The 10,019-nt window shown below is 54.0% G+C and overlaps 1 protein-coding gene across 2 annotated transcripts in view; it reads right to left on the bottom strand.

Annotated features, from left to right (window-relative positions):
- Positions 1 to 8,831: 8,831 nt before the first annotated feature.
- Positions 8,832 to 10,019, bottom strand: part of LOC103004869 (cytochrome c oxidase assembly factor 8) — a 32,848-nt gene continuing 31,660 nt past the window's right edge. The window contains exon 5 of one of the 2 annotated variants that reach the window (XM_007176216.2): positions 8,832 to 9,106. In XM_007176216.2, the coding sequence (XP_007176278.2) occupies positions 9,055 to 9,106 (52 nt within the window). In that variant the 3' untranslated portion in view covers positions 8,832 to 9,054. Of the gene's footprint in view, positions 9,107 to 9,203; positions 9,528 to 10,019 lie in introns of those variants that run through there. The other variant, XM_007176215.2, reaches the window with a different exon arrangement.

Raw genomic sequence — 10,019 nt, 5'->3', positions numbered from 1 at the left:
GAACTGAAATTCTATACCCATTAAACAATAACCTCTCCTCCTCCAGGCCCTGGCAGCTACCGTTCGACTTCCTGTCTCTATGAGTTTGACTACTCCAGGTACCTCATGTAAGTGGGATCATACAGGATGTGTCCTTTGGTGTCTGGCTTATTTTACTTTATACACTGTCCTCGAGGTTCATCCATGTTACAGCATGGGCCAGAATTTCCTTTCTTTTCTATTTTTATAAATTTATTTATTTTTATTTATTTTTGGCTGCTTTGGTTCTTCATTGCTGTGTGCGGCTTTCTCTAGCTGCGGCGAGCGGGGGCTACTCTTCGGTGCGGTGTGCAGGATTCTCATTGCGGTGGCTTCTCTTGTTGCGGAGCACAGGCTCTAGGCGCGCAGGCTTCAGTAGTTCTGGCACGTGGGCTCAGTAGTTGTGGCACACAGGTTCTAGAGCCCAGGCTCAGTAGCTGTGGCGCACGGGCTTAGTTGCTCTGCAGCATGTGGGATCTTCCCGGGCCAGGGCTCGAACCTGTGTCCCCTGCATTGGCAGGCGGATTCTTAACCACTGCGCCACCAGGGAAGTCCTCTTTTTTTTTAAAATTTATTTTATTTATTTTTGGTTACATTGGGTCTTTGTTGCTGCGCACGGGCTTTCTCTAGTTGAGGCGAGTGGGGGCTACTCTTCGATGCGGTGCGTGGGCTTCTCATTGCAGTGGCTTCTCTTGTTGCAGAGCATGGGCTCTAGGCGCGCGGGCTTCAGTAGTTGTGGCACGTGGGCTCAGTAGTTGTGGCTCGTGGGCTCTAGAGCACAGGCTCAGTAGTTGTGGTGCACAGGCTTAGTTGCTCCACGTCATGTGGGATCTTCCCGGGCCAGGGATCGAACCCATGTCCCCTACATTGGCAGGCGGATTCTTTTTTTTTTTTAATTAATTAATTAATTAATTTACTTATTTATTTTTTGGCTGTGTTGGTTCTTCATTGCTGTGTGCAGGCTTTCTCTAGTTGTGAGCAGGGGCTACTCTTCTTTGTGGTATGCGGGCTTCTCACTGTGGTGGCTTCTGTTGTTGTGGAGCACAGGCTCTAGGTGCGCAGGCTTCAGTAGTTGTGGCATGCAGGCTCAGTAGTTGTGGCACACGGGCTCAGTTGCTCCGCGGCATGTGGGATCTTCCCGGCCCAGGGCTTGAACCCGTGTCCCCTGCATTGGCAGGCGGATTCCCAACCACTGCGCCACCAGGGAAGTCCTGGCAGGCGGATTCTTAACCACTGCGCCACCAGGGAAGCCCCTCTTTTCTTTTTAAGGCTGTTTAATACATCTTACTGAACCCAATATATCTAAACTTTATTTCAGCATGTATCTGTGTAAGAAATTATGAGGTATTTTGCATTCCTTTTCTCACACTAAGTCTTTGGAATCTGGTGTGCAGCTTCTGCTTACAGATAGCTCAGCTCAGACAGGCCACATCTCCAGTGCTTGCTACCATGTGGCCATGGCTGCAGTACTTCTTGCCAGACATCCTGGGAAAAGCCGGAGTGGCCGTGCCTGGCTTGGAGCATCTTCTGGATCCCCTCCCTGCTCAGTCAGGTACTGACTCACCTGGATGGCCCACCTGTCCTCCTGGGGACACAGCCTTTTGCATCCCCCTCCTCAGTTCTCAGCTCTGTCCTGCCCCACCTGCTGCCCAGTCCACACTCACACATTCCAAGCTCCCCTCTGGGACCAAAGAAGGAAGAACATGCCTTACGGCACCTCCTAGGCCAGCACTAGCAGAACTTGCTGCAACAATGGAAATGTTGCACATCTGTGATGCCCAATACAGTAGCCACGAGCCACACGTGGCTACCGGGCATTTGACAGGGGCTAGTGCAACCGAGGGACTGAGCTTTTAACTTCACTTTATATTTACTGAAACGTCAATAGCCACACATGGCTAGCGGTTCCTATACTGGACAGGCTACTTCTCACCGCCTTCCTGGCTACCCCCTGGTCGGAGCCACCCGAGTCCTGGCAGTAGCCTACGTGGGGCTCCCCCCCTGCCCTGGCCCCCTGGCAGAGTGACGAGGCCATGGCCTCCCTTGCACAGAGTCCTCGGTGGCTCCCCAGAGCACTCGAGACAAGCCAGCGTCTGCGCGGTGGCCTGCCCGGCCCTGGCCTGTCTCCTCCCACCCTCCTCCTCCACGGTTCCCGCTGTGCCACCTCGCTGGCCGTCCTGCTGCTCTTGGCTCTGCCAGGCACACTGCAGCCCCAGGACCTTAGGCACTCTCGCCCAGATCTGGGTCAGGTGCCCTTGCCACCTGCTCCTTCCCAAACTCCCTAGTCTGCTTGCTATTTCCCCACAGCACTGAGCATCTGGCATGATTTACTCTTTACTGCATACATGTCTGCCCCCTCTAGGATTTCCGCCAGTTTTGTTCACGGATGACCCCCCAGCGCTGCAGCAGTGACTGCAAGCCTCCAAGCATTGCTGACCGAACAGGACACCTGGGAACACGGGCTCCGCGGAATCCATCCTCCCTGCCAGCATCTGATAGGCCAGGGGGCAGGCCCAGGACCTGGCCGGGCCAATCAAAGCAGATCTGATTCCAGATTGCCCCTGGATGCAGGGGCATGTGTGCTGGCCTGACCCGCCTGGCCCTGTGCTCTGAGGGGCCCCAGAACCCTCCAAGGGCTGTTCTGAGGATGCCAGGAAGCCACCTGAATAAAGCTGCAAGAGCCGTGCCTGGCAGACAATAACACTTGCTCACTATTACTGTTATTACTATTATTCGGTAAAGGGGTCCAGGGGCGCTACAAGTGCAATCATTAGCACACTTGTGTCCAAGGCCTACTCTGCACCAGGCAGCATGGCGAGCACCGGGCAGGGCGGGGGCGCGACGACACGGATGAAGGTCACCTCCCCGGGCCGGGCAGTCACGTCCCTTGGTGACCTCTGGGCCCCATGTCTGCATGACCATATGTTCAGATTCTGGAGTTTGTGGCCAGATGCAGCAGGACCCTAGCTGATGGGAGGTCTTGCTTTCTACATAGAAGGCCCCCAGCCATGGCAGGGGACCTGGGTCTCTGCAGGTGGCCCTGCCAGGTGTCCTGCTACGTCCCTACCAGAGTGGGTGCTCCCCAGGCCAGGGCCATGCTTGACATATGACCACTGTGGCCAGGCCTGGGGAGGCACCAAGGACACATTAGGATGCTGCTCTTTTTTAAATAAATTTATTTATTTATTTTTGGTTGCGTTGGGTCTTCGTTGCTGCACGTGGGCTTTCTCTACTTGCGGAGAGCGGGGTTACACTTCATTGCGGTGCGCGTGCTTCTCACTGCGGTGGCTTCTCTTGTTATGGAGCACGGGCTCCAGGCACGCGGGCTTCAGTAGTTGTGGCACATGGGCTCAGTAGTTGTCGCTTGCGAGTTCTAGAGCGCAGGCTCAATAGTTGTGGTGCACGGGCTTAAGTTTCTCCGTGGCATGTGGGATCTTCCTGGACCAGGGCTTGAAGCCATGTCCCCTGCATTGGCAGGCGGATTGTTAACCACTGCGCCACCAGGGAAGTCCCTGCTTTCTTTTTAAAATAAAAATCTCGTTTGCCTACTGGTTTTCCCGGCAGATGGGCCAAATCTTCACAAGCCAGTGCCCACAGCTGTTTGCTCCTTCGTCTGGCTGTGGCTGGTGGACCCCGAGTGTGTGTGCCTGCGTGTGCACAGAGACAAACAAGCAAGCAAGCAGCGCCTCTCAAGGGCCTCTCCACCACAGCTCTGGCTTCCTTTGTGTTAATCTTCCCACCCTGCACCACACCGTGGATCTGTTTGGACGGCAAACTCAAGTCTTCAGGTGTGTGTGCTGGGGTGAGGGGAAGGGGGGATGGGCCTGGGGGAGCTTAGAGCCCCCAGTTACCTGGATAGAAACCACCTCGAGACACCTACCAACCTCGTCCATCCATCTCATCCCCTCCTCCGGCAGCTCTTCCTGTACTTTTTCCACCCAAGGACCAACTCAGGACTCAGTGAAGACAATCATCACCACAAATCAATAGCCAAGCAGCTCCAAATGCAGCCTGAACATTTTTGGAAGATTGACCAATTCATTTTCAATGGCATGAAAAGAAAGAAATGACTTTCCTGGAAGACCAGTGAGGTGAGCTGAGTGTCTGAGCAGGGGCACTGCCCAGCAATGAGGGTGGCTGTCCTCACCCTGTGGGCACAGGGCACTGGGGCCACAAGATGGGCAGGGCGGCCCATGAGGGCTGCTCCACTCCCAGCGCTGAGAGCAGGGCCTGGCGTGCAGCAGGTGCTTCTGAGCATTTGTTGAATGAATGAATAAGCAAGGACCCCGCTGTCTTCACAGGACCCCAGACGGAACACCATCACGTGCCCTTTGCTGGAGGGCTCACCATTCTCGGTCTACAGTGCATTTGAGGCTCAGAGGGCTTAGATGCCAGAGCTGAGATGGCAAACAAAACCGTCTTCACTTGCTACAACATGGATGAGCCTTAAGGATGCCACGCTAAGGGAAATAAACCAATCGCAAAAGGTCAAGTATGGATGAGGCCCCCCGGGGCAGTCAGACTCACAGACTGCTGGGGGCCAGGGGCTGGGGGTGGAGGCGAAGAGTCAGTGTTTCACGGAGACAGAGTTTCAGATGAAAAAGTCCTGGAGACGGATGGTGGTGACGTGAACGTACTGTATGCCACTGAACTGTTCACTTAAAAATGGTAAACTTAACGTTATGTGTATTTTACCACACATACTCACACAAAATTACTCTTCTTTCCGTTTGGCCTCTGGACCTTGTGGTATCTCTGAGGTGAGGCTCGTCCACTCCGAGAGGAGGGCGCCCTGCACAGGGACCAGGCTTTCCAAGAGGGATGCCACAGAGATCCGCCTCCCAGCAAGGGGTAGCGGGCACGCCCCGAGTCACCGCACCCCAGCCTGACCCAACTCGCCTCTGCTCAGGTACAAGGGTTGCTTCCACGGAAGGTGAGTGAGTGACAGGCCCTCTCTGGGCCTGGCCTGTAAACCCTTTGCTGCTCCTCCAGCCTCCCTCCTTTCCTGCAGGCTCGGGGGGCAGTGCCCTGGGCCACTCGCCAGCCATGGACACGGCAAAGCTCCGTTCAGGTGGGCAAGTCTCCTGAGCAAAGCTGAGGGGCAGGCCCCCTGGGAAGTTTTTCTGGGGAGCCAAGTCTTGTAACACAAGCAAGTCTGCCAGCCAATCAGGGGGTGAGGGCACTGTAGGCTGCACGTGAGGCCCCCGAGGTCAGGACAGGGACCGGGCATGAGAGGTGCCCTCTTCGGCGAGCAGGTGGAAGGTGTGGAGGGGGACAGTGCCCTAGAAGGGCTCACGTAGTTGTGTGTACGTCCCCATTTGAAGTTCCGTGTTTTAAAATTTGGCTATCCACTTTGCTGTACACTTGAAACGAACACAGTGTTGTTTATCAACGGTACTCCAACATAAAACAAAAGTTAAAAAATAAAAATAAAAGAATAAAATTTGGCTATCAACTTTACGATGCTATTTCTTTTCTTTGTGATACTAGCGAGAAAATAATGTTAATTAACTAGCACTTAGATATAATTGCAGTACATTTTAAGTAGAGATGCTTCTGCAATTGAAGGAATGTAATTAAAATCTATGGTTAACCTGGAATATAAACATGCACATCAGATCAGGTGATTCCATAAAATATTCTTCATGGGTTCTTCATCACGTGACTAACTTTTTCTCCTACCTTAAATCCTGTTAGTCTGTAAGCGCTGCAGCGGAAGCAGCAACAAGCCCTCGCCATCACAGCCCCTGCGCCTGGCACGGACAGGCACTCGGCATCTGTGGGAGGAACGAACGCTCCCACTCACCCACAGCCTTCACGGGCGGGCAGCGTGCAGCTGGCCAAGAGCAGGCGGCGTACGCCCGGGGCCCATGGGAAGCGCTGAGCTTTCCCAGCTGTGGCAGATGAGACACCACGATGCAAACACCTTGGGAAGAAACGGAGGCGCCAGAGTACATATTCAGAAGGCCTGGAAGTTGTTAAAAGGCCATTACTTTGAAATAAAAATAACACGGGTGCACTGGAGTCTGAGAGGGAACCTAACAGGACTGAGGCCGGCCCAGTGGGCTCGGCCGCCCCCCAGAGGAGGGGAAAGCACGGCCGACGCCAAAACCCCAGCTCTCACCGGCCCCCCCGTCAGGCGGGCTTGCTGAGCAAGAACGCACAGCCTCCCCTTTGGGAAACTGATTCCCCGTAAAAGAAGGCTGTTCCTTTGCTGTCTGCTCCTCCCTGCACCGTCCCAACTTCCTAACCAGAGGCATTCTTAAATTTTTAACGTAAAAATTGTCAACAGAATATGCCTATTTGTTGTTCTGTTCTCAGAAGCAGAAAAAAAACGTTAGTAGGGAAAAAAAAATCAACACACACAAAACTTTATCATACAATTTCCCATGACTTCTATGATCTCCCCACTAATCAGAAGTGTAAAATAGTCTTTGCAAATGTGCAGAACAAGAGGCCTGTTGTGCAGGCGCCTCGGTGGCTGTGCGCCCTCCTCTGGCGTGGAAGCCCCGCACCATGGAAGTGGCCTGAAGGGCTGGCTGGAAAAGGGCCCGCCAAGCCTGTGTCCTCGGGGGAGGGACGGAGGATCAGAACACAGCACAAAGCTTCTTTGCAGCGATGCTGGATGTTTCCTCCAGAGCCCGTGTGAGGCTGCCGGCCACAGGAGCAGTACGCGGGCTCATTCAGGGAGAGGCAATCCCCGAGGACCCCGTGTGCCAACATCTACCTACAGCACCTCCTGCTTAAACTCCCGCTGGTGCAGATGCTTGGCTCCCACTCATGACAGGGGCTGCCTTCCAGTCACCCTTCCCCCACAGAGGCCTGGAGGTGCTTGGGAACCAGACCCTTTGAATGTTATTAGTCACTAATTTCCCCATTTGTGAGCAGCCTGTTAAGTGCCGGACACCATCCCCAACAGGCACGTGGGATGCGCCCAGGGGTTCTGTCAGGTGAGTGTCATTGCGGCCAAGGAAGCTGAGGCCAGGAGATGGGCTTGGGCAGATCGGTCTGCTCTGGAAGGCTCCTCTGTGCCGGTCTGTCATAAAGACGCTCCCCTGGACCTCCCAGAGGCAGACTTTCCAATATGCTATTATGGTTAAACAGGGAAAGAGGACTTCCCTGGTGGCATGGCGGTTAAGAATCCACCTGCCAGTGCAGGGGACACAGGTTTAAGCCCTGGTCTGGGAAGATCCCACATGCCGCGGAGCAACTAAGCCCGTGCGCCACAACTACTGAGCCTGTGCTCTAGAGCCCACGAGCCACAACTACTGAGCCCGTGTGCCACAACTACTGAAGCCTGCACATCTAGAGCCCATGCTCCACGAGAAGCCATCGCAATGAGAAGCCCACGCACTGCAACGAAGAGTATCGCCGCCAACTAAAGAAAGCCCGCTCGCTGCAACTAGAGAAAGCCCGCATGCAGCAACAAAGACCCAAAGCAGCCAAAAATAAATAAATAAATTTATTTTTTTAAAAAAAGGGAGGGCTTTCCTGGTGGCACAATGGTTAAGAATCCGCCTGCCAATGCAGGGGACACAGGTTCGATCCCTGGTCCAGGAAGATCCCGCATGCCGTGGAGCAACTAAGCCTGTGCGCCACAACTACTGAGCCCGAGTGCCACAGCTACTGAAGCCTGTGTGCCTAGAGCCCGTGCTCCACAACAAGAGAAGCAACCGCAATGAGAAGCCCGCACACCGCAACAAAGAGTAACCCCTGCTCACCACAACTAGAGAAAGCCCGTGCGCAGCAGTGAAGACCCAACGCAGCCAGAAATAATAAATAAATTAAATAAATAAGTTTTTTAAAAAAAGAGCTAGAAGGACTTCCCCGGTGATCCAGTGGTAAAGAATCCGCCTTACAATGCAGGAAATGCGGGTTCGATCCCTGGTCGGGGAACTAAGATCCCACATGCTGCAGGGCAACTGAGCTCTTGAGCCTCAACTAGAGCCCGCATGTTGCAAACTACAGAGCCCACGTGCTCTGGAACCCATGCGCCATAACTAGAGAGAGAAAACCCGCACGCCACAACTAGAGAGAAGCCCGTGCACAACAAAGAGTCCACGTGCCGCATCTAAGACCCAATGCAGCCAAAAATAAAATAATTAATTTAAAAAAAAAAGAATTAAAAGCTAGAGAACAGTTCATGCCTCCGGGCTCACTCATATGGAACTGGGGCCCGACCTGCTCCCCTAACTGTGCTGGCGTTCCTTTGCAGACGCGCAGTGTCACATGGGCTGGTGACGGGTTGTGTTTAGCAAAGGCAGCGGCGTGACGCGTGAGATGGGGTTATTTCTGTGAAGCCTCGTGTCCCATGCTGCTTGGTGCACGCACTCCACTCCCTGGGTACCTCCATGGACACCTGGGTTAACAGCCCACGGAGCTGATGGAGCGCACAGCGTTCGCCAGGAACCACGGCGCTCAGTGGCGCCCAGCGCTGGCTTTCCTCTTCAGCAGCACCCTCGTCCATCCGCGTGGCCCTTAAAAGCCTGGGGTGGGGTGGGGGTGGGATGATGTGCTTCCTCTGGTCTCTGGAATTTCTCCTTGGAAATCACCTTCGGTGGCAGCAGTTTATAAGCCACAGAAGAAATCCAGCCTTTCGACTCTACTGTCACATCCCGTTTTGGAATAAAAACTGCTTGCCAAGTGACTTTTGGTAAAATCCAGATGTCTCATCTGTCCTCAGAGGACACCTTATGCCCTGGCTCTGAAGGGCACTTGCCCGCTGCTGAGGCAGGTCCCCCCACCCCTCCCCCGCCACGGCTCCAGGACACAGTACAAAGAGAGCCTCATCATTTTATAACCACATAATCCTATTTCAAACAATGCTGATTTTATAAGAACTGAAGCAGAGGGACACGAGCCACAGAAAGCTGTTCCGGAAAACCTTGGAAACAGGCTCTGCCTCCCTGGAATAAATGTCGCAAAGTCCCCTGGGCTCTGGTGGAGGAGCTGCACCTGCTTCCGGGTCTGTGCGGACGCCCCCCCGGACAGCTGCGCTTCACCAGGGCCGGGACCCGGGGCTCCGATAACCAGCGCTCACTGGTCAGGTGAGGCCGTGGTGACACTGCAGCCAGCCTCCGAAACATTCCTATAAGTGGAGGCAAATTTTTCAAGTGAAATTTTATTAATATCTTTATATTGTGCTCTTTCAAATTGGTATAATTCAAAAACACAGAAAACAGGCACACAGTGCTTGGGTTTTATTTAACATCACTTCCGTGACCAAGAGCCAGCCTGGAATCCACAGTCAGGACAGAGCCACCTGGGCCACAGCGCACCAGGACCCGCGTCCTCCCAGCCTGCCCCGCACACACAGGTCTTCGAGCCCTCGTAAAACGAGCTCCTATAAGCAGCTGCTTCTCGTGGCAACTTAGACGCTGGGCGGGTGGGTCAGGGTGGGCTCCTAGTTGATGGTCTTCTTTCGTTTCAGTCCAAGCTTGTTCCAAATCCTCTCCAGGGCCACTTTTCCCATGAAGAAGGTGATGGCAAAATTACGCCTGTACCAGTCCCTGAAGAGGAACAGGACAAGCACACATGACCGACGCTCAGGCCTCCCAACTGTCTCCTCTTCCACCCTTCCTCACCATCTCTGCCATCTCCCGCCCTCTTTAAAGCTAGACTGCCCATAACAGCCTGCCTTCCTTCCACCTGGATTCTCATCAGGCTGATGTGCCCAGCGCACCCCGACCCCACTCTCCCCACTCCTGGAGGCTGCTGCAGCCCTCCTCAGTTTTTGCTAGAAGACACAGAAAGAGCTCTCGGAAGCCCTGGGGCCCCCAGAGCCCAGTGGCATTCTCTCGGAGACACAACTGTAGAGCGATGGGGGCGTAACCTCTCAGAAAAGGACTGGAGGCTCTGCCGGAACTCGGTGGGGACCCTCCAGGCTTTGGCACCTTAACTGCATAAGAAGCACATGACAGAAGTACTCCATCTTGAGAAGCTAACTTGTCCAAGTGCCAACATCATCAAGTTTCATATCTTCTTTTTCTAGATGATCTGAA

Source organism: Balaenoptera acutorostrata, chromosome 3 (assembly GCF_949987535.1).
Source record: "Balaenoptera acutorostrata chromosome 3, mBalAcu1.1, whole genome shotgun sequence".
NCBI lineage: Eukaryota > Metazoa > Chordata > Mammalia > Artiodactyla > Balaenopteridae > Balaenoptera > Balaenoptera acutorostrata.
This window is presented reverse-complemented; position numbering and strand designations above follow the sequence as displayed.